General features: G+C 38.3%; 1 protein-coding gene across 1 annotated transcript in view; it reads left to right on the top strand.

Annotated features, from left to right (window-relative positions):
* The first annotated feature begins 5,406 nt into the window (after positions 1 to 5,406).
* LOC124160213 (four and a half LIM domains protein 2) overlaps positions 5,407 to 25,998 on the top strand; it is a 772,571-nt gene continuing 751,979 nt past the window's right edge. Inside the window, exon 1 of the mRNA XM_046536011.1 lies at positions 5,407 to 5,445. Within this exon, the coding sequence (XP_046391967.1) occupies positions 5,422 to 5,445 (24 nt within the window). The 5' untranslated portion in view covers positions 5,407 to 5,421. The remainder of the gene's footprint in view (positions 5,446 to 25,998) is intronic.

Raw genomic sequence — 25,998 nt, 5'->3', positions numbered from 1 at the left:
CGCGGCAGTAAAGTTGACGCTCCAGAAACGCATCTTCACGCCAGGGCGTGGTGACGCTCTAAAAGATATTATTATTAAAGTATTCTACCGATTTTGGTAGGTTTTCATGGAGTATTTAAGAAGTATACTGGAAGCCTACCCTCCCTTCACGGACTTCCCGCATCAATTCACAATAAGGCCTACCTATACCCTTTCATTCTATCTAAAAATCCTTTTCTCTTCCTTCCCTCCCTCGTTTACCTAACACTCTACCCTAAAACACTATTTTCAACATCACCCCCCTCTCAGCACACGTTTCATCCAAACCTTGTCTCCTCTGTATGCATCTAATTTTGAAGCTGACTCCCCTCACCCACCATTTACAGAACTTCGTCGCTCCTCATCCTTTCCATCCACTTCACCTTCTCTATTCTTTTCCACACCCATATCTTGAACTCCTGCCGTCTTCTCTTGTCCTCCTTCGTAAGTTTACATGCTTCCGCACCGTAAAGGGCTATACTCTTGTGCAGAATTTTCTCTTCTTCTCAGTCTCTGTACTAGCTTTTTTTTAACTCTTACGTAACGATCCTCTCATAAGCTCCTTCTTGTTCGTGAACGCCTCTCATATGCTAGCAATTCTCTTTCTGTGCTGACTACTACTCAAGTTTGGGTAAAAGTCTGCAAAAGTTAAAAAAATACGTAAAATGGAAAATAAAGTAAAATCTGAATAAATGTATTGGCAACGAGGGAGAACTATATGACTCACTGAGCACGGTTGAAAAATTGTTTCAGGAATACAATATGAAAATGAATAGGAATAAAACTAAGATACTTACATGTGGAAGAGATTAAAAAAGTGGCCGACTTTCGCCTCGAAGGAGAGGGATTGGAGCTAGCGGAAGTAATTCCCCTACTTTTGGAGCGCCATTACCTGGGACAGAAGAAGTGCGACACACTTAGACTATTTTGGCGCGGCATGTCGGAAGTTACGCTAAAAAAACGAAGACCATATGGCAATATATAGCTCAATGGCACTCTATGGCCCAGAAACTTGGGCCATTGGAACAAGTGATCAGAAAAGGATTGAGGCCTTCGAGACCTGAGGGATCGGAGGGCTTTCGTTGAAGATATAATCGACGTATAGGGTGAAAAACGAAGAGGTATTCATAATGAAAGGAAAAAAAAGGACCCTACGCCAAATATGAACACAATGGATTGTCCACAAAAATGGACACAGCAGCTACGTGGAAAAATGTAATGGAAGAGAAAAGTTATAGAAGAGTCCCCACGAGAAGTATGTAGGACAGATCAAGAAAGATTCGAAAAAGAATAGACTGAGGGAGGTAAAATAACTGGCTTGGGATAGGTAGAAATGCAGGGCTGCAGCGTATACCAATATTAGGATTACAATAAATTAAGGCCTCGACATACGAACAGGATGCGTTCTGAGACCTTGTTCGTAAGTAGAAAATCCTTAAGCCTGTTGTCAACGGCTTTCGGGAGCAGCCTCGTGTTGCGCTTTGTCATGCGAGCTTCCACGTCCATTGCAGGTCGCATCATCAGGCGATGAATGATAAAACTTTGAAATTTTTTTCATTCTTCGCCTGATGATGCGATCTGCAATGGACGCGAAAGCTCGCATCACAAAGCGCAACACGCAGCTGCTCCCGAAAGCCGTTGACAACAATGCATCTCGCTGCGAAAGCATAACTTCCAATCCTTAAGCCTGAATCACACGATCATTTTTTTTTCGTCATTTTCGAGTGATCACTCGGAAATGATCTTCGTGCGCAATTGTTTTTCGCGATCACTCCAATGATGAGGATTCCCATCACTTTTTTCATTACTCGTCTGGTCGCTGAAACCGTCTTTGAAATCCCATATCAGCCATTCAGAACGCATACCCGCATGGAATGATTGCTGCGCAACGTTAGACAATCTTGGGAACGACATAGGTAACGACATTTAACGAGCTCTGATATCGGAAATGATGCGAAAGGTGACTGCGGAAGGGACCGTGTGATTCAGATAAAAGGATCACTCTAGCGATCACTTTCCCGGTCCCGAAAAGCGATCTCTCGAGTGATCACTGATAGGGACGAAACAAATGATCGTGTGATTCAGGCAACGAAAAGTGCTGTTATCCTGCAGAATACAACACTGCATTGCAATTTTTGGGTTAACTCACAATGGTGACGAACTGATCTTGCTGCGCGTGCCACTCGGCTGGAGCCGAAAAAATTTCGCTGCCTTCTGAAGAAAACGCTGAATAGTTTCTGACTTCTCAACGCTTTAATATATACTTTGTTTAAGCTTGAATCACACGATAATTTTTTTCGTTATTTCTGAGTGATCACTCGCAAATGATCGTCGCCGGCAATTGTTTTTCGCGATCACTCCGATTATAAGGATTCCCATCACTTGTCTGGTCGCTTTTTCCTTCGCTGAAACCGTCACTGTAACACCGTATTAGCCAATCAGAACACATGCCTGTATGGAGCGATTGCAGCGCAACGTTTGACAATCGTGGGAACGACTTAGGTAAACATAAACACGCTCTATATTTTCTTGTTGCGGGTCCTATGGCAACGAGCTGTGAAAGCGGAAATGATGCGAAAAGCGACGGCGAGAGGGACCGTATGGTTCAGAAAAATGATCATTCGAGCGATCGCTTTTCCGGTCGCGAATTAACGATCGCTCGAATGATTACTTTTCGCGACGAAACAAAATGATCATGTGATTCAGGCTTTAGACTGTGACCAAAAAACGAGTTCCTCTTCACCACACCGCGTGGCGTCGGCCAACCTCAAAGGCGCCAAATTTGAAATTTCAGGTACAATTCAATTTTTTTAATGCTCGTATATCTGAAAGTTAGCAAGTCGAATGTTCGTAAGCAGAGGACTTACTGTACTGTGACGATGAATTCGAAGATGCACTCGGCCCCTATGTCATGATGATTTTATGATGTAATGTACCCTTTTATCATGTTGTCTTTATATTCTGCCATCGGTATTTCTCTCTCTCTTTTCCCTTTCCTTCCTCTCTTTCGATCCACTTGTTTTATCGCTGACTTCCTCTATTCCGCCCACTTTGTTTGGTCCTGGCTGCCGGACACCTCGGCACAAGTTGCCAAAGTGAGTGGGATATTCCTAACGGATTGCCACCTCCTGCTACCCCATTATAGGGAGAGTTTAGACCAGGGCGGAGGGGGGGGATGATGGAAGGGTGGGGTGGGATAAAGCTCGGAAGGGAGGGAGGAGACCAAGAAGAGGGATCTCACCTCAACATCGATGCATCGCTCGATTCGATATTTTATTCGATACCTCGAAAACATCGAGTTGAAAAAGGGGTGTAGAGAATCGACTCGATATTTTTTAATGCCTAAAATCTTCCTCATATTTTGGAATGTGGACTTAAGCGTTATTTTCACTGAAAAATTGATGCATTCTTTATTTTGGATTATCATAAACTTTGCAAGAGTGATGAATAATGTTTATTTTGGCTGGAAACTTATATCAAATCGTGATGTTTCTCGTTTTTAGTAAAGTGAATATTTTAAACTCTGAAAACTGATTTGTGACTGAAAAACTTTGCTGTTTCTACAATTTGGAACTTTATTTTCCTGACTAGTTTCGATACACTGTATCATATTCATAGTCCTATGAATATGATACAGTGTATCGAAACTAGTCAGGAAAATAAAGTTCCAAATTGTAGAAACAGCAAAGTTTTTCAGTCACAAATCAGTAAGATGGATTTCTACAACGTGAAGGCCTCTACTATTCAGTGCATAAACTCTGAAAAGGTTAAATTATGGTGATTTAACCTGAAAATTTTGAAATTATTATGCGGTAAAGTGTTGACACCTTGAAAGTGACAACACTTGTAAAAAAACCGTAAATCTTAGGTATAAATGTGTCGTGTGAAATCCGCATAATTTTTCCTCTCCAGTTATTTGCTTTGAAACCGCAGTTAGCTAGATAGTTTTCGGAGCAATAACGACGCAGGAAGTAATAATCAATACTTTATCAGCTCGAAAGTTAATGACACTGTAGGTAGTGCAGTACAATATTTTCCGAATTGGAATCAATGAAACATTAATCAAATCGAAATATCTAAATATCAATAGTTCCTCTGGGTGAGTGGTAATCATTATCATCTTGAAGTGTTCTCCCCGTCGGCAGGTCCCCCGCGTCAATGCTGTCTCCATTCCCTCCTGTCTCTGGCCATCTCCTTGAAGTCTCCATGTCTTCCAATTTTAACGTTGTCGATAAACTTCAGCCTTCTCCTTCCCCTTCTTCTGACCCCTTCCACCGCTCCCTCCAAAGCTACTTTCAAAATTCCATTCTCTCTCATCAAATGTCCCCGCCAGTTTCCCTTCCTTTGATTTATTTTGTCCATCAACGTTATTTTCTCGTCTATCCTACGATATTTAACACTTGCCTAATCCTAACTCGATCCGTCCACCGTATTCCCTCCATCTTCCTCCAAACTCAAATCTCAGCCCCAATCCTGCCCCTGTCTCTTCCCAAAGTCTCACATCCATAAGTACATAAACACACTCCACACATAGTATCTCACCAATCTCTTCCTCAATTTTAATTCCAGTGCCTTGTTACACAAGGCTCTTTTCTTCTTCTTGAAAACTTCTTTCGCTATTCCTATCCTTCTTTTTATTTCTCCAATACTTTTCGAGTCTTCAGTTAACTAAGTTCCCAAGTAGCTGTAGGTTCTCACATTCTGTATTTCATCTTCTTTTGTCTTCACCCTCTTACCATCTACATTTCTTACTTTTATCACTTTATCATCCGAGTGGTATCTTTATGAAAATCGAAGCATCGTCCCATCGATGTTTTTTTTTTTAAGCCGATACGGCTTCCGTAGGTAGGGGAAGATACAGAGGGGAGTGGGGGAGACGGTGAATCCCTTGGAAGGGGAGCGAGCACCAATAGGATTTCGATTCCGTGAGAGTGAAAAAAAGTCTCAAAATTCCTACCGTTTCCCCTCCTCTTAACTACGCGTCTTCGCGAGCGACTGCGGAAAATAGGGTCCGAGCAGGCGCTGTGAAGCTGTGGCGCTCTCTTCCCTCGAATTTTCGAATCGCGACGCGGCGACGGCTTCTTTTGTTTCTGTTTATTTTGGTGTGTGTGAGTGTGCCATGTGCCTCGTCCATCGAAAGGATAACCCCGTCTCCCAAGCACTATCTTGAATCATTCCAGCGGCCACATTTTCCAGCTGTGCGCGATTCAAATTGATCCGTGAATTCGTTGAAGATGAAAGTGTGAATTACGCATATATGTTTGGTGTGCTTGTTTGCGTTTTTTCCATCGTTGAGTGTAGTGTGCTAGTGCGACGTTGTCAAGTGTTTTGATATAACGTCACGGAATACTTGTTATTGTTGCGGTGCACAGAGGATATTGTTGACAAATTGGGTTTCAGAAGATGACGTTCCTGAGGATATGCTGGGTATGTTTCCACCACCATTTTTGTCTCATTCTTTTATGCTAACAGCTGGTTTTTTAAGAGTCCGATTGACCTTTAGCGGCAGCAATCCTTACAAGTCTTCTCTTAAGTCCCCCCGACGGATTTTTCGCTCTGGGAAGGTTTCCGCACTGTTTCAGGCTTCATATTTGGGTAGAGTGAGCATTTATGACGACCTGCGTCTTGCACTGAGGGAATGGTCTTCGTCATTCAACACGACGTTATTATGGTGTTTAGGCCTAATAATGCTTGTGTGATAGTAATTTCGTCTCAAGTAGAGAAATGTAGGTCGTATTATTAGATCATATACCGATTAGGGGCGGTTTTTACACGTGAGAAGTTAATTTTGTCCATTTCGTTTTGTCATTGGTGTTATTTTACCGAGATAATGTTATTTTTCTCTCGTGAAATAGTCCGTGACGGATATTATGCCAAAAATTTCCTGGTAGTGTGATTAAAATTTGACAAGGACTAGGCCTTTGTGCATGAATGAGTGAGGGAATTGCGTGGGAAAAACTACATTGTGACTGGTATAGTATGCTCTGAAGCGTGACGGTACGGTGCACAGTTTGTATCTATACTGTATACCTTGGAAGTGAACATAATGTGATATGACTAAACTGTCAATATCACTAAACTGTCCATCGTGTGACTGCTAATCAGTAATACGTCACTTGATGCGTACATGTTGTGTGACAAAAACCCTTCTAGTGTAAACGATTTTGCATTTTCCTTTTGGGTTGTATTAAAGAAGTTTTCTCGGGATTTTTCGGCTTTTCAGATTTTCAGGTTTCTAAATGTTGACTTGAAAGACTTAGTGTGAAGCATGATAAATCTTCATAAATACCCATTCATTCATTCAATCAATCTGTCGGCCTCGGTGGCGCCGGGGTAAAGCCGGCTGCTAACCTAGAGGTCGCGGGTTCGAATCCCGCCTGGGTGGTATGACCACCATCCAGGGCTTGGATGTATGTGATTGTCAAACGAGTTATTTGTAAGAGAGGACTATCTAGTCCTAAATTCGCATGTGAAATAAAGACGACATTATTATTATTATTATTATTCAAAATGTTAAGCAAATGCCTTAAATATATAATTCGCTGGGAACTTCCACCTGGGATTAACTATTCATTCTAGCCATCTAGCCATTGATTGAAATCTTTAATGCTATCCTTTGCCTGTATCATCATATTTTCTTCCCACCCTTTGCAGTGTTGAAATATCTTCTAACATCACTTTGACTCCTTGTTATCGCTAACAACTCTTCGTTGTTTACTTTTGTTACATTGTAACATTGTTAAGAGATCAGCAAGATATACTCTCGGCCTAATTAAAGAGATCGCTCGTATACTACATTTTCGAGTATCTTCGTACGGCCTTTTAAATGGCATAAATATTGGCACCATTAACTTAAAATCTACTTTATAATATTTAATTATCCTGATGTGTGGCGTAGGCAAATCCTAAATTTGCTTGCCTCGCAACTGATTTCTTGGCAACGGCGATTAAGCACGCAATATCTTCGCCGTTGAAATGATTTGTCTTCGAGAGAGTGCAGTAGAGGCTCGTTCCTCTTCTCGTCATAGGAAATCTTGTTTTCTTTGCTACACAGCATTTACCAATCATATCTATGTACGTAGCAAATATTATTTATGAATCCGAGACAGCGGAAATAGATCCAATTCAGATGCAGCATAGCGATTACTTAGGCATGTGGATAGCTGAGGTAGGTTGAGGGTAAATTAAAAATGAAAAAATAGGTATGTTACAGCCATAGGCAGTGAATGAGTGACAGGAATATAAGTAATATGCAGCTCTCTCGTGCTTGGAAAAAATCCTCTACTGGATAGAAAGGATGTACCTCACGGAACAATTATAAAGTCGAAAGGTGAGAAAAGGGATGTTTTGGTGCTGGAAGTGGGATTTGATTTAAAAAAATATTATATTTATGTATTCTCCCGATAAAGTTTGGGAAATCTTGTCTTCTTTGCTACGCTACACTTACCAATTATATCTGTGGACGTAGTGGATGTTATTTATGAATCCAATACAGCGGAAATAGATCCCATTCAGTTGCAGCATAGCGAATTTAATAAGTATTCAGGCTGTCAGGAAGGTGGCGGTAAAGGGTCATTGGTGTCTAAAAAAGAATTAGAGAAAATCTGTAAAAGAGGACGTTCAATAAAGGGTAATCTGGGAATGCACACGTGGAGTAGGAAATGTATACAAGTCGATCCACTCGGCCTTTCAACTATTTCTATTCCGTTTGCCAAGCATTCTCTGATACTGTTTACAACGTCCCCTCCCGGCTCAGTACACGCTCCGATACGGAAATAACGTGCAATATTCAATCAAGTGTTAGATTGGCATGATAAAACTTACTCTAATAACGAATAGAGATGGCGAGGTTAAATTGCAGTTTATAAGTCTATTACTTCAGGTAGCGGTATAGAGAATGCCTAAATTTTGCAATTGATAGTGTAGGTGGTGTCTTGAGTCTACAGAATAGATTCTTGTGCAATGTGCATTGAGCTCCTATGTCATGAAAGAAAGAAAGAAACTTTTCCGAAAATTCCTCTTAAAATGAATCGATTATCATGACAGATTTCGTTGTAGGGCATCGTTTTCGAATGGAATGAGGACCATTTCCCTCTCAGGGAGCCGAATTATTCAATATTCCAGGAATTTCATTTTTCAGTCCGACAATCACATTAAATCGAATGCATATGAACGAGTTAGAATTACTGTTTTCTTCTCCTCAATGAAATCCATCTTAAACTTCAGCATATATTCGAGCATTAAACTATAGGGTTCATCCGTGAAAAAGAGCGTTGTAATGCATTCCCACTCACATATAATTCAGGTAACACTCAAATAAGAGATGAACTGGGTGTCCAGGTAGTCAGTGATAAACAACAAGACTACAAACACAGATGGGAGGAGCATATACTTCGAATTCCAAATGACAGAATTCCAAAACAAACAATTAAATGGAATATCAATAATTTGGCTAGAGAAGTACAGGAAGACCAAGAAAAAGATGGAAATGTGGAGCCGGAACAGGCTTAGTAGCCTAATCCTGGAAGGAAGAAGAAGAAGAATGCATTCCCGGAATCGTCTCTTGAACGCCGACTTCATTCACTACTTTTTCCTCGAGTTCAGTGCCTTTTTTTCGGTGCTCGTTGTATCTTTCCGCGAGGAATTCGTGTTCCCCTCTCCCATACCTCACCACACCTATTCCCACCCTCCTTCCATCACCATCTTCGCCCGTCCAAAACATCCGATTCCTTTCACGCCTTCTCCCCGTTCCCGACATCCCCATATTCATCTTTCGGACACGTGCTAGTGTGGCCGCTGTTTATAGAGATTGCAGAAAAATACTACGTGACCAAATTCAACCGTTTCGGGCGAGATGTATTGGAGGTTCGCCGTATTAAAATAAAAATTAAAAAATACCTATTCCTCATAATATATAAATGTGATTTTATCCAGTGTGAAGATGTCTTGTATCAGATGATGGCTATGTGAGCCGAATTGTGTCGTACGCATTAAAATAACTGTGGGAAAGTGCATTTTTTATATTTATATTTTATACTACGTGGTCAATTAAGGAGGTGTGGGTCGAATTTGGTTTTATCTATTTTTTATTGTTATTAATCAAATTCCCACGCCCACTGATACTAGAAATTTCAAAAGATTATTTTAAAGCTTTAATCATAGCCTTTACCACACCGCATAGCCACACCCCATTGGGGTGGAAGCATTAGTGTAGCGGCCAACCAGGGAAGGTTTAATAAATACATGAAACTGTGGCGAAGGCATTACTTCGTCAAATAGAGAGGAGGGGGTTTTGTATTTGATTTCATTTGTTTTTTTATTTCTGATTTTCGATTTCCCACGTCCTGTTGTAATATAAATTCTAGCGGTGGTTAAATGAAGCCTACATTTTATCTAAAGTGGCTACACATCTGTACAGATACTAACACGGAGAAGGCATAACAATTCCAGAATTCTAGTGCTGTTAATCAACGACTCCGGTCAACAGCAAAGCGTTATTATTGAACATTATAATCAAGTTTTATTGCTAGGTTACCTTTTATAGGTAATTTTATATTTTTGTTTTTTTTTTGCTAGGGTCATATTTTGAGTATGTAAACATGTATGTCATTGTATTAACCCGCAAGAGGTACCTGGCAAGGGGGAATACGGATATTGACCCTAACCGTCCAAACCTATTGATTATAGTTGGTTATAGTTTAATCGGGGATAAAGTTTCATTTATGGCCGATGGGTAGTCGGTTGCAGGCCGATTAATTATGGTGTGAATTTATTGGTGGTTATAATATTTTATTTGATGATAGTTGTCTTATAAGGTTACGTAGAAAAAATATCCACCACTTTTCGAGCGACATACTGTCCAATGCCATTTTTTTATTGTGTTCTAATGCTTTTTATCCCGTTCATAAATCTTTCTATCCGTCTTTCCAACATTCTTCCCTCTTTCATAGATTACAGCATCCCTTCTCTCATAAGTACTTTCCAGTGGCGGATCCGGAATAGGGACAAGGGGGCTAGGGGGTTAAAATTGCAGTAGTAGTGGGGGTCGGAAAAATTACCAATCTCTAGTGTAAATTGGATACCCACGGGGGGGCTTTAGCCTCCTTAGCCCCCCCCCCCCCCCCCATAGATCCGCCACTGCTTCCTCTAACCTCTTATCTTGGTCCCCTCCGTATCCCTTTTGTCGATTTTTATGATTGATAGCTCTGTTGAGTTTCTTATGTGTGGGTTATTTTTTTATGTCCTTCACTTCTTCAGTCAACGCTCAGTACTAGAAAGTATGCAATATTTTTACTTTTTACGGTTCTAACATATCGACGAGCATGCAGTGTTTAATTAATAACGTCGCTCTTTCGCGGTTAAACTACCGGGTGATTTTTCCCGGGTCTTTATCTAAGTGAGGTGGTCCATAAGAATCGGGTGTCCAAAGAGCTGAACGATTCCTCGTCGTTCAGTTTTAAAATATTGCACAGGGCTCCGATGTATAGTGATATTTACGTTTTACAGTATTTATTTTCTATTTTGTAGTCAAAACTATGGCTACCATGGAAACCTCATCAGCTTAGACACCCGAGAGAAATAAATCGCCCTTATGCGTATTGGCTTCTTCTAGATCAACCGTCTATACGCAATATTTTTTATCTCGGCCTTATTACTTTCTATTTTAGTAACTTAATAATTGATTAAAATGAAATCAGATTATTTGAAAATAATCGTATGTATGATAAGTGCAAACTTTGCTTTGTACGGATATATTTTCGTTCATTATTTGGATTCAATGTATTATTCCCTTAATTTATCTGGCGTTGTTAAAGTATGAGCAATTTTTCGTCGCGGTTGGCTGCCCTTCAGCAGATAGCAGGTGTGAATGGGGGTAATCCCTCTTGATAAATCGGAAAGTCACTCAACCCAGAGTTTTTTCGACGGTGAAAAAATTAACTTCATTTGGTTCAGAAGATCTCAGCCAATTCATTCTGGGTCACGGTCGAAGATTAAAAAAAACGAAAAGAAATTCTGCTGGAAGTGAAGAATGTATCAGTTTCCATTAAATGGCCTTTTCTATTTACGGGTCGCGATTAATTTCCGTTTAGAAATAGCCGCGGACGTGAAAGTAAACTGGAAAGATGTAGGAGTTAATCAACGATTTAATTACTGGAGCTATATTGGAAGTGATTTTCTGGTATAAGGATGCTAATAAAATAGTATTCTATAAGATTTGGTAGGTTCAATGAGAATAGGTACAGGTAATTAGTAAGAGTCTACAAAAAACAACTCGTAACTCAATATTACTGCTTTAAAAATAATGAAATAAATTTCAGGAGTATAATAAACCTATGCTATTTTTCACAGGCAAAAGTTAAAATTATTCACTTCCTTCGTAAGTTATATCTCAAAGCGTCACCTAATCATTAGTTTTAATAGGATTAAGGAGCAATTTTATGTCTACGACAGTTAAGTGAAAATTTCTCATGTGTTGTCGTTTTGGCAGTTTTAACAGTTACATTGTATTACGAAGGCTCGCTAGGAGTCGTTGAGCGGTATTATTAAGACTTAAACACTCGCGTCGGGTCAAAACGCTAAATTATCGTACATAGTGCATATATCCGGACTTATAAATGTCATGGAAAGAAAGAGAAAAGTACATTATGAGATTACGGGGATCGTAAATTGCTAAAATATTTATCTGAATGTAACTTGTATACATTAATAAATCCTCTCGGGTCATATAGACCCAACGCTGTCGCCGCAGAATTTCTCTCCAACCTTCCTCTCGGTCGGAGTTATAAAAGCTAAAATTATGAACCTTTATTCTCTAATATTAGCCATTTCTAACTCTTATTTCTGTTTTCTTCAACATCCATGATACATTTTTAAGTGAGAAAATGTTTTCAATATGCTCTCAATTGTCCACGAATTGTCGTTCTAGTCACTCTGAAGGGTTCCTAAATTTCAAGTATTTCGGAGTCAACCTTTACCTCTGCTTCTTACTCCTGGCATTGCGTCAAAAGCTTCTAGGACGTCGTTCTTGATGGTCGGGTGGACGCTAAGTCACAGATATATCGTTTTCATTCTGCCATAGGGGCTAACATTACCAGAGTACAATTCATGTGGGAGCTAATACAGGACATAAGATATGTTGATTGATAATATTAGATTTTTAAAAACTATTTTTATCTCCAATCACAATGTTGATACCGCAAATTATATGCAGAGAGGTTGTTCGGGTTATCCGCCGTGTAATTGGCTCATTATCTCCTGACGTTTAGACGTTAAATTTTCAGTTTCAAACGAGTAGCAAAGTTTCAGAAGTTTAACTTTCATCACTCAGGCCCAATTAAAATAATAATTAGGTGACGCATTGAGAAATAATGGACGAAAAATAATAAGTTTACCTTTTACCTGTCCTATTAGGATCACTAGTGATTTATAATAACTAGTGATCCTAAACACTAGTGACACTAAAAATCACAAGCGATTTTTAATTTAATTCGTTATTTTCGGAGATTCCCTGAGGATGAAGAGCATGTCGCTCTTCGAAACGCAAGGAGACATGGAGCCAATTACCCGGTTGAAAACCCGATAAACCTTTCTGCTGTTGATACGCCGGGAGAATCTAAGATCTTACCCCATAAATTATATTTACCAAGTCCTCGGGGAAGAATGGTAGGTAAGCGGAAGGAGGGGGTGGGAAGAGAATTGGATTTATGGACGAAATGAGAGACCTTATCGCGATTTAAAACGGGAAATTCAGTGTGGGATAGGGGAAAGATAGGGGTGATTCGCCAAATTCTTCATGAAAAATCTTATCCTTCCAATGGGCGGCCCTGACAAAGCTACTGGTGATTTGATGGAGGATTTATTTCTATTTATATGTTTCTGTTTATATTTTATGTGAACCAGTGAAGGATTTTGAGAAGTAAGCATCTCTCTCCGTTCTCCCCTCGGCTATTTGCGAATGTTTATGCCGCGGAGTCTTCTTGGTCGGTTCCTCGATGCGCTTCGATGTCTTTCGGGCGTCAGATCAACCAACGAATGTGCGAATGAATTATAGAGACCCTCTTGACTGACATCTCTCTCTTCATTTCGTTCCCAAGGTTGTAGCAATAGGATATAGGGGCGTCAAAGGGATTCAAATCTCCCCCGAGATGTTTGATAGGTACGGTCTGAAGTGCATCCCCTCAAAATTAACCCCCCCATAAAATGTCCCCTTTCTAAATTATCCGCCACCCCTATAAATATTTTTAACTGGGACGATGTTCGGGTTCGCTTCCAACTAGGGATGGACGGATCCAGGATTTTTTTCGGATCCGGATTCGGATCGGATCCTTGATTTTCGGAGCCGGATCTTTCGGATTGGATATTTTCGGATCCAAATGCATTTTCAAATTCCCGACGCTGAGATTCCCCCGATAATTGTTCAATCTCTTGGGAAGAGTCACACTATGTGCCAGTCGTATTTTACCTTTTTTATTTTCCCCGGCTGAAATTCTTCTACGTAACCTCTGCGAGAGCTTTCAAACAAAACGGTTCATGAGTCGGACAAGAATCGCATGTGACGGCGCATTCGAAGATCGGAAGAAGAATCGGAACTCTTTCCACCCTTATTGGGCGTTGTATTCACTGAAGCTATTACTTAAAATTTCGGATCCATATCCGATGTCTTCCGCGAATTTGGATCCGATGTATCCGATGAAGGGCAATATCTGCGGATATTTGGATCCGAGGTATCCGATCCGACCATCCGTACTTCCAACCCACCATCATTTAAAATAATTGCATTTTGCATTGGCGTTCATAGTAAAAGAAAATCCAAAGTTTTTCAATCCGTAAAACCCTGCGGACCTTTCAGGTGAAAATAAAATCGAGTTTGAACCACCCACCCGCGCCCTTCAAAATTCTCCCTATCAGTAGTAGCTCTTGTCTCAGGGCCTTGTCGATGGACAAATTCAAAGGTGCAGCTGTAAAAGGGTTAAATTTATACGATGACATCATAAAGTATATTTATGAAATATTAGACATCAGGTTTAGATAGTGATTTATTGTTTTACATTGTTATATTGCCGTGGAATCCCAGAGGGACAAATTGGTCACACACCAATTCTTCCTTCAATTTCAAATAATCTGAAACATCAAAATGTCATGCTTACATACTTATTACATTTTAGAAAACCATAAGGAATGCAAAATAAATTTTATAATCGCATAAAATATACCTATGAAATCCAAAAAATGAAAGAAAAACACTCTTAAGTAGACGATCTTCAACGTGGTTTGCTTCGACTTTTTCCTATCGAAGTCGGAGTTTTATCTTACCTCGCTTGGTATTAACTTTTATTACTGTCGGCAGCTACGAACTTGCCGATAACATCATAATGGGCAATGGTGGAATAACTCACTTAGCTTCTGAGGCAAAATGATTCTGCAGGTATGTGCCGAATTCAGCAAACCTTACGTTAAAGGATTGAGGATATTTTACCATTAAAAGGGTATTATGAAGGGCTGCAAACTTATGTAAATGCATAAAATTCTTATGGAGTTGTGTTTCATTCTCATGGCGCTGTTATGCAACGAACACCGTGCTAAGTTCAGTAGAGTTTTCAATCTTATTAATTTACAACATATGAGACGTTTCCTCTTATTCTCAGCTTATTTATCCCTTTTAACTTCAGTTCTCTTTTTTCATTCTTAATTTGGCTATGGTATCCTTTTTTAAATATTTAGTAAAATAAAACTAATTGCACGAGTGATAATAGTTTTTTTTTCAAATTTACCCTTTTGAGCCTACATTTCACTCTCCTAATATCGAATGAAAATCTCTCTTTTCTATTTAAGCCACTTGGGAATGTTAGATTGTGGGTTTTACTTATATTTTCCCCAAGACTCAAAGCATTTCACATTTATTTCACCAGTCTGGATAACGCATGGAATAATATTAATTAGAAATATTTGAGTATCAGTAGTCACATGTCATGCGTTGAAAATCGTAGCCAAACAAAATCGGTGGCTATTGCGAAAGTGACCATGGTCCAAAAACGGTAAAAGTCAAAGATTTCTTTTTTTTTAACCAAGCGTAAATAATTATTTGTTTTTATCAGTTGTGTATGCGACCCGGCTCTGAGATACAGACACCCAAACATGACCAATTTCTCAAAATCACACGCAATCTTATTTTTCTTCCAAAATCTTGGAATCTGGACAGTTGGTCTTGCAGTGGCATGACATTTATGGAATAAAAAAACGCAAACTTCCCTTGACCTGCTGCTTTGCCTATATAATCTATTACTCTGAATGATTTTGGCTCACATCTGTCTGGTTTTGCTATGGAAAATGGCGTACTCGGTTATAACATTAAGTAGACTTTATCTTTCGTTTAAGAAATATGAGACACGACAAATTAACAACAAAGTGTACAGTAGAAATTTTTACAGAATAATAAGCAGGAATCCGGGAAAAAGTTTCCGTCCGTGGAAATTAGAGCGATTTTTTGCTCGCGCGGTAAGTCTGAGCTATGCAATGCGGGACTCTCTAACTGCGATGGATTTTTCCAAATTTTGAAAATTAAATCTTGAAAATCGTCATTTAAGCCACGGAACGCGGTCGGTAGTGACCTTAAACACTATACTGAGGATAATAGTGTGACAATGGATCGATGGATGGACAGATAACTTGTACTACGCGTCGGAAAAGTTTTTTCTTTGAGAATCTAAAGTGTATTCTTCTTCTTGTTTTCGCTCTTGCTCCATTGAAGCATGTATTTTTCCCCTATACTGTCTCATCACTTCATAGTCCCTCTTTTCGCATCAAATCTTAACGACGCCACTGTACCCTTTTTTCTCATCTTCCTAGAGTTCTCCCTTCGTTACATCTGCTCCCTTTCATAAACCCACTCCTCGCTCTTCCGTTTCGGATTTGTTTTCTCCTTTCTCTGGTGTACTCCATATATCATTTTGTCTGTTCTATTCTTGTTCTCTCCGTAACAAAGAGTTCACACATCGCTCTGTTGCCTCGTGGAAATCGTGCATCAAGTTATGATTTTACTGAGGTGGAACGTAGTGGTCTAGGTTGATAAGAGGCATGGTTACTGTCAAAAGATGCCTAGTTCAATTCCCAGATGAAGCTATTGGATATTCACAATGAAACTCATTCATAAAAAAATTTACAGGCCTGTTTTAAGTTTTAAACGATTATAAGTTAAAAAAGAGGTATGATTCTGCCGGTCGAGATGTATTGAAACGTCCTCTTATTGAGTTATCCACCGGTACCCGGGAGAACGTAAATTCCTTGACGGAAAAATTATACGCCTTGACGAGTACTCACGCTGGTATCCTCTGGAATGTGAGACTTAGGGCTTTATATTTTTCTCAAGAGTTGAAGCAGTACACATTTATTATGCCGCACTGGATAATTTGTGAGAGAAGATTTCATTAGAGTTATTTATGTGGCGGTAGTCACCTGTGAAGCATTGAAAATAAAGGCAGCAATTAAATTCTTAAATAAATTAAGATGATAACGGCAAAGTAATATTTGTGCCATTCCACACTAGTACTATGCCACTCACGAGTAATTTAGTACATTAGAGACTGCAGAATCTACAATGGAGCCAACAGAAGCAATGGAGGAAGTTCTCCAAAAAGTCGGCGCATGGGGTAAACTGTTTATTAGACTTGGAAGCGGTAGAGGGTGCGAATGGACTTTCGTCTCGTGGTGCTGTAGTTCCGATATTCGCCATAAAGAAAGTATGTTGGGTAAACACACTTGGAAGGGAGAAAATATAGGGAGAAGAAAGATACGCAATTGATAGGATTGAAAAACGGTAGAACAGAAGAAAAAATAGAAAATGAGGAATTTGTATGTTACTGATTTGCTAGCTTCCATTTCATCCTATCTTAACCTACGGAGTACCTTCGATGCTAACGGCTTATTTTTTATAAGACGCATAACTAATTACATTGCCTAACTATCATTTATTGTCAATTATTTCGATATTTTTGTGCTGATTGTTACATAGAATGATATTCAGAGTAACATATCAGATTGGGGAATGGGTATTAAAATTGCTATTAAAATGGCTATATGGCTATATATGGCTTTTAAAATGGGATATTAAAATGTTAAAAACATAATCACAAAAAATAATTAATGCGAAGTGGAAATACAGCGAGAGGTGCAAAAATTTGAAAGCAATATCGCGAAGAAAAATTCATTACCTTGATCTACACTGGACCTGAGATCTCCCGATATAAGAGTTTTCCAAGTTTCATCCAACAGGTGAATGATAAATAAAACCGTAAAATGGTTATCTAATCTCCTATTTCATTCGTAGCCAATGATCTCTCTATGGTTGAAATATTAGCGACTACATTATCGGTTATCAAGTTGCTTTTATAATGACATTTTACAGGCAGTATAAATGGAACCGTCTTCATATTGACTTGATGATTCTTGGAAACAGTTTTTAGCCCTGTCTTACTGCAATCCTATGTTTTTTGAGACAGAATACGCGCTAAGAAATTTGAGCTGTTGCGACAGAGTGTTTTCCTGGAAAAGTATGATTCTAAGGAGAAATTTAGCATTAGTGGGACAGAGTGAGAAATATACCGTTTGGTGGAGAACGGAGAGAATTTATTCGTAAGGCATAGCTTACCTTGACATTGAAGAAAAAAAATATTTGCATCAGGAAACTATTAGTGAAAAAGGGAAATAATGTTCTGTGCATAAGTCACCATTGTCTATCAAAAATTATTCATGCGTACATTTACTAAAATTTTCTCTTTGTTATGATCCCGTTTAATAATGAAAGTTTTATACTCGTTAAAAATTTATCTTACCCGTTATTTCTAACTATCCGGAATATTCTATTAAACTCTGAGTTTACTTATACGTTTCATTAAATACTCAGTAATAGCTCACCTGTTTCGTATTTGTTCATTTTTCCAACGATGATATTTTTACCGTAACCTTGGTCACTCAAAATTGCCGAATCCCTTGCAAAACCCCTCATGTCATGCCAACGTATGCACATAACCGATTTTGGAACACATGGCTGGACTATTGTGAGAGAGTGGTTGGACTTTGATAGCTAAAAGAAATGTATTTTGCAACTCCTTTTCAACTCCCGTGAATCGCGATGACTGGGCCAACGAAAAATAAGATCTCGTAAATCAGAGAGACATTTCTCAACCTACCGGCGCCGAGTCCTATTCATCTTTCTTGGATGAGCACCAGAGCGGCTAAATGAAATTAGGGTTTGCTTTTTTAATGGGCAGTCAAGGATCATTCTCCCCTTTTTTGCTCATGAAAAGAATATATTTCCTTTGCCCTGGGTTACAAGATATTTGATTTTAATGGTTACAACTACAAAGAACAAGCTCAGGCTTGCGTAGTAAATGCAGAGGTTTTATTTTCGCGCATTGTTGTATGAACATAAATTTATCCGCGCGATGTTTCGCCAGCGATTCAGCTGATTACTTTTCTAGATTTGCATTCGTAAAAGTGGTGGCATTGCCCCTTTCAAAGGGAGTTAAATTTAAAGTTAAAGCTCTTGAGATTTACGAGAAAATTCCAGCAATCCCTCTCACCTCTCATAAATGGATCCTCATAACCCATAATTCATAAAAAAGCTAGCGTTTAATATGAAGGACTGGATGGTATCCTCACGAAGAATATTTATAAGACACTAAAATAAAAGACGGAACGTGACATACGAAATTGAAAAAAATATCGATATAAAAAATATCTTCTAGTTCAGCCAATTTTAGCATTGAACTATTTTTAGCCAAAATCATTGTTTGAATTACTCAAAGGCTCAAGTTTAAATTAGCCACAAACTCGGGGGGAAAATGAATTCAAAAAGTGGGCTTAGAAAAGGAATTAACACTCACTTATGTATATAGCCCATTGGAGGAATGAGTAATTTAATTCGGTCAAACTGTAGTTTTGCCTGAAGTTTTTTCTGGGAGTATTGAATTCTTCCTTCGATAAGTTGTTTGGGTCAATCTCAGGATTTAAAACTCAGTTTTGTGACGCAGACTCGCTAAACATTGATATTAAGGTTTTTTTGTCTATGAGTAGGAATCTTTCGACCTTCAGCAAATATTTTCTGAGTTCAAAATTAATTTACATGAAGTTTCTTTATCCTCAAGGCTTTTATAACTTACAAATAGTTTTGAAAATCCAAAGTTTTTTAGTTAAATTTGCTAAATAGTTGACGGCATGGAAAGAATTGAAAAATTTTCCCGGAAAACAATTATCTAATGCTGAAAGCTCAACCGACATAGTTTTTTTTAATTAATAAGGGAATACGTTTTCGCGGGGGGCGGGGGGCACATACGATGCCCATTTTAAATGGCGGTGGAGTCGCACGTTTTATCGGATAAAAATTACTATATGGATTACGTTGAAGGAAATTTTATTTTATTTTGAATTGGCAAGGTTGGTGTGAAAAATTGATGGATTACGAGTTGTAAACAGAAACCAGAATATAAAAATAGTTTTATTTCGCATTTAATTCAATTTTTTGTCACAAAATGTTGTCAGCAAATCCCGGATTCAGATTAAATGGACCAAAAAACGCAATTTAAGGAAGGAATCAAAACTACCCCAACCTATCAAGATCCTCTTTCACAACTTTGAGGATTCAGGCGATACTAAAAGGATTCGATGTTTTCCTGCTTCTGATTCACCATACTTATCCCGCCATGCCTTTTGTTGGATAAAAATGTTAAGAAATGTTGAAGGGAGGCGATGAATGTATGCTATGGTTTTCCACTTATTACTGAAGGTCTCTCGGGGTTCACACCGGGACTCTGATAATGATTTCCGGAATTACTTCGCGTTGTTTGATTTGTGATGACGACATTTTGATGTCAGAAAACTTCCGATATGTTTACCAGCGAAACGTTCGTCATCAGAAATCAAACAACTCGGTGGAATCTTGGAAACCATGATCACCGTCTACCACTCATTGCAGAAGCCCTCGCAAGAACTTAGGCACTTCATTTCTACTTACAAAAAGGTGTGGATAGTATGATTTGATGCTTTCCTCTGGAATCGATAAGATGAAACTTTTTGGGAATTGCGACCATTTCAAGCTCTCTATTTTCGCCGACGTTTCATTGGAATACTTCATCATCGATTTAAGGGCTGATTGATGCCGATTTCTGAATACCGATATCGAGTGTCCACCACCCCCAACTTAAAAGCCACTTGAACACTCGTTTTCATCATCCCTGAGGACGGAGAAATGTAACTTAGGGAGAAATGTAGAGCCCGACTCAGTCAAAATCCCTAGAAACATTAATCAAAGTGATACTGAAAGCAGTGATGAAGAAATAATATTTGTTAAGCGGGAAAGAGGAGCGACGTAGCACAGTTCATGGATATGACATTGAAGAGAGGCAGACTGAATGTTTTACTCAAGTGAGAAGTTCTTCCCAACAGTGAACGCATTCTGGTTTATTTATTTAACTATTTAATTCCATACCACCGAAAACAGCTCCATACGGCCTTTTACATAAGGTTAATTAACATGTTAACAGTTAAACGTACACAAAACACAATGCCCTGGATAGGGCTAAGCCTGGCTGGATAGGGTAACTGGCGGGACTCGAACCCGCGACCTCCTGTTTGGCAGGCAAGAACTTTATTCCGCCGCCACCGATGCCGGCGATTGGTATTGTTTGGTATAGTTTGGGGTTGATATTGGCTATTCGTCGACAGGGCTAACCTAACACAATCTGTACATTATTTAGCCATAGGTAAAATTCCTATTTTCACGAATTTAAGATTTTTTCCCCCCTCTGGTAGCCATTGATAAGAATTTTCGTGTCACGGAAGCTGCGACTGGACTCCTGATTCAGCTAACCAGTCACTAATTTCCTAATGCAAGGGTAAACAACGAGGTATACGCTGTGATATAGCCTCCAACTTTATATCTATTCTCGAGGGTACTCATAAACTGAAGTACTAAAATTTGAATAATTCCATTGTATCATTGGTTGTTCAAAATTAAATTATTCCCAATGCGTTATTTAATTCTGTTCTCATTTAACCTTTTTCCATTTGGAAAGTTCAAAATGTGGAGTTCTTAGCTTCTTGGAAATACGGTGGTTTCGAGTGAGACTTCTGGTCTCATAATCATATCTGATTCTCCTCCCTCTTCGCCTTGCGCCTACTTTGTTTAGACCCGTTAACGCGTGGTTCCCATGACCACCTTCGCCGTGACCTCTCGCGCCTCCTACCGAATTTTTTTCTCTCTCTCCGTCTCCATTTTCCTTTTTCTTAAATTCCTCCGATACAGTTTTCGTTGGGATGAAACTACATGTTATATTTATACGACATCTTCCATATCGACCTCCTTAATTTTATATCCACTGAAAATGTTGAGTTTAGGTTGTCAGTTTGGGTTATTACAAAGTAATTCTTTGTCAACGTTTCGGAATGTTATGAATTCCATCTTCAGGGGTACATAGAAAGATTCATATGAGGGTATAACTTCATCTCATAGCTTATTTAACAAAACTGATATAATTTTAAGAGGGAGTAATACCTTTGAACGAGGATCGGTTTAAGCGGTAAGGAAAATACGCGGCCGCGTTGGGCGCCCAACAAATGTGGGCGCCTTATTACTCACTCCAATGATGAGAACTAATCCTACTACCTCTCAGGTTATTTTTGAGAGGGGAGAATTTTTATTCGCTTGTACTAGAAAAATGTCCACAACCGGCCCTGCTCAAAACATTATTCCTCTTAGGGCCGGTTTTATAATGTCTGGTTAAACTGGAGTTTAAGCTAAGCGTCGGTTAAGTCCCAAAATTCTGTTTTATAATCGATGGTTAAGTCAAATCTGAGCGTTAAAGTGGTAGTCAAGCTAAACCATGGATTTCCCTTGGGTAAAAGGTTAACGTGAAGTTTAAATTGTTGAAAATGGCGGATGTTTTGAAATGCTGAAGTACCCTGCGATAATATACGGAAGAAATAATCGACCAAGCGCAGCATCCTCCGTTTTTATCCGTATCTACGATATCAGCAATCAATTTCCAATATTTTTAGCACCATACTAGCAATTTAATAAGTGAAATATTTCCATAAGACCGGTGATATATCCGGAACGGACCACTGTTTTCATGCTATTCGACGTATTCTACGGAATACGCTACGAAATCCTTACAAACATCTCAAGTTTGATAATAATCATCATCCAATAAATAATATTGTCTATTCTATGGACTGCAGTCGGAGATCGTGTGCCAAACCCCTGAAAATGTTGAAGTTATGCAATATTTGTGCCGGTGTAGGAGTTTGTTATGATTTGTGCCAGCCAAGTGAGTTGATGAAAAATATTAGAATTACATATCGGAGAGAAAGAAGGAGGTGTAACAGGAGTGTAGGTATAGAAATCTGTTATTACCTGGTTTTGCTGACTTCATCAACGAATTTAAAATGTGTCGGTGTTTACAAAGACAGTTTGAATTAGAAGAACAGCAAAGTTTCGTATTTGGCAATCGAAAGAGAGAAAAAGATCGTACTTACTGATTGCATTCTGATTTACTAGCATTTGATGTCACTATAGAATTTATAATTAATTGTGAGTATATATGTTATGAGGTGAAAGTATTTTCGTATTTCCTTTTCCAAAAGATATGTTTGTCAAAGTACTACAAAAAAAAATTGTAGGTAAGTCCATTAACAATATCTGGTGTACGGCTTGGTATTTCTTGGAGATAAATATGTAGGAATAAGTGAGGCAAGTGAAAGATTGCGTGAAAAAGAAAGGATTTTGCACGTTTCGTACGTAATGTATACAAGATACTGTTTGAGTTTTCTTTGGAAGCTGAGAAAGGCAAATTGATGCAACCAATACAGCTTTTGTGGGTAAAAAAGTAAGAATGACTGATTTGCTCATAAGATGGTATGACATATTAATGAATTTGTGAGGCAAATGAGCCTTTAGAATGTGGAAGTATACTAATTATTGTACTTTTTGTGACTAAGTAATGACCTCTCATTATTTTGATAGAAAAAGATTTGGAAAGGCACCGTAAGCAAGAGAAGTCTTCTCGTCTCCGAGTGTTCTAATGTGTAGCCTTCAACGGAAAAAATTGCGACTTTATTGCCTAAGTGCTGTTCGTAGCCAAACACAGGTTATGTACTATTAAAACCTCCTAGCAAATTATCTACCATCAAAAGTAGCTTCAGAGCTATAGAATCAGTGGTGCATCTACCATCAAAAGTTGTTTCAGAGCCATAGAATCAGTGGTGCCCATCTAGAACCTCATGTTAAAATATAAGAGTGCCAATTTGGTTACCAATACTTATCTTATTTCAGGTTTGAATATTTTAATATAGTGAAAGTTAACAATTCGATACTTTATCCTGAAAAAGTTTGGTTTTATTCCACACATTTGAGCCTTAATTCAAGGAGAGAATTTGGACCCTTGCACCTGAAGACTCATGGAACATCAAAGCCAGATTAATCAAAGAAATATTATTTTAAGGTTCTTAAGCATTGCCTGCTAAGGGAATATATTTATTGAGGTTCTCAAGCATTGTCTGCTAAGGGAATGTTAGAATGAACAATCAGAGTCAGTTGTATTTCTTACAACATTGAGCCAGCTGGGCTACTCTTGCTTGCTATTGGGGAAAGCTGTTGTCTGTGTACATATGTATTTGCTCATGAGGTTGAATTTACAGGAAATGACTGCATTCACCACCATTCCATTCGTTATTTTCCATGCTTATCAGTGACTACTGAAATTTTTTCATCGATAAGCTCTTTCAAAGTATCTTGTATGATGTTGGGCTAGATAAGGTGGAAGTTCTTCATATTAGTAATATTAGACGTTGCAGTATTTCCACTGAGTTTTATTATAATAAAATCAGTGGAAATATTGCAATGTCTAATTTTACTAATAACTCTTTCAAAGCCTTAAGTGGGATCCTTGGTATGGTTTCTTCATAAAATATTAACCCTTACTACTACTTGTCGACGTTTAACTAACTAATATGTTTAATAAGTCTTCAAAGGATAAGTGAGGACATATTCCTATAACAGCCAATTTACATCACATATCTGGTACACTCATTAGTTTCTTGGGAGTTCAATCCCATATGTAGCTTTTATTAATTTTTTCATGCTCCATCCATTGAACTGTCACTAATGAGTACATACGTTCAAAAAATCAATTAGGTATAATATCATCAACACTTATAATAATGCATGACTAAATATCTCATTCCAATACTTACTGTTAGAAGTGATCTACTCATTAAGGTTGAGGTAGTTCTTTGTAACATACATGGTTATTCCATTTATTCCAGAACCATTGTCTCCCTGCCCTTGCTTGTTACTCAAAATCCTTACCTTAATCACTGTTGTCAGCATTTCAAGCTTGATATACACTTCATCTACATCATTTATATCTAATTCATCTCCTGCAAAAATTCCCTCACCTCACTTATCAGGTCTAGCAATTCCTACTTCCTTTTCCTCTGTCAATATTATCTATACATTCCTGTGTACCTCTATTCTTATCCTCCTTCTGGGTCAAAAATACCAGTTCCATGGCAAACCTTACTCCATGTATCTTAACCAGACTTCTATTTGCACTTTGGTACTATGATTTTCCCTTTAATTCTCCTCTTTTTATTTATTCCAAGGATTATCTCTGTCTCATCTATCTCGCTCCAATCTGCATCACTAGAGATATATTTTAACATGCATAGCTGCAACGTATGTAATGAGAAACAGTCTATGAGAATGTTCATGTCACAAAGGCAAATTTCTTAATAGATTTATGAAAGTGGAGTGGATGTAAGGGAAATTGCTTCTATAATCACTTCATAAATAGAACATGGTATGATAAAATTCTGTGGGGAAGTCGTATTATTGCATTTATGATAATGGAAGCACATACGTTAATTATAAGTGAGTGATGTCAGTGTGGTGATTTAGAGATTACTTGGTACAGCATTCAAAAGGATATCCCCCAGAAGTAGGTAGTAAAAAAATAACTTAATAACTTACTGTGGCGCCATGTAACAACATAATTCCATTGAAAACCCATATCCCAAAAAGACAGTTGCAATGAAGGAGTCATCATGATGGAATCCTTATGCTTTGCATTTGATACAAATAAATTCTTTAAATGCTATATAAATAACAGTATATTTGTACAGTGACGGATACATGGGGGGGGGGGGGTTCCAATTTGCTCCCCTTGGGTATCATCCACTTTACACTAGATAGAATGGTGGTTTATTTCCAACCTCCACTACAGCTGGAATTTTAACCTCACCTAGCCCAACCCCCTTGTCCCTATCCTGGATCCACTACTGTCTTTGTATAATTTAGTACTCTGCTAAATATTTAAAACATGTTCAATGAAAGCTTCATATTTTGTGGGCTGAGAATAAAAGAAAATATCTATCACATGTATAGTATAGTATTCATAAACACCACTGAGAGTTGAAATTTAATGATTTCATTCTGATTAGATATGTTTTTTGACAGATTTTTTATAAATTGAACCTAGCAACTTTAATATCTTTGCACCCCATCTCTTTTCCTTAAATCTTAAATACAATACAAGCCTTTGCTGTTGATTAGATATGAAGTTAGTTATGTTAGCACTTAAAACTTATTCTTACACAAGGTTTGCAAAAATAGTATTAACATAAAGAATAGATCCCCCATCCCAAGCTATGAGCCAAAAAGAGTTGCAATATTTGTTACAGATGCATATTTTTATAACAACATGCAGCCTACTTGTAAAGTATGAAAGGTTTGCTGCAAACTGTACATTTATTTAATAATTGGATAGCAGGAGCCCTTGAAGTAACTGTGGTAGGGTTATGCATAAGTCATTCAAACTTTATTCATTCTTCTCTAATTATAATTTTTGACTGTGAAGCTATGTTCATAATCAGTGATTTCTGAACATCCATTCAATTTAAAATGGCAATGAATACATTCTCAATGGC

Source organism: Ischnura elegans, chromosome 6, assembly GCF_921293095.1.
Source record: "Ischnura elegans chromosome 6, ioIscEleg1.1, whole genome shotgun sequence".
Taxonomy (NCBI): domain Eukaryota; kingdom Metazoa; phylum Arthropoda; class Insecta; order Odonata; family Coenagrionidae; genus Ischnura; species Ischnura elegans.
The sequence above is the reverse complement of the archived record's forward strand: the minus strand, read 5'-3'. Positions and strand labels throughout refer to the sequence as shown.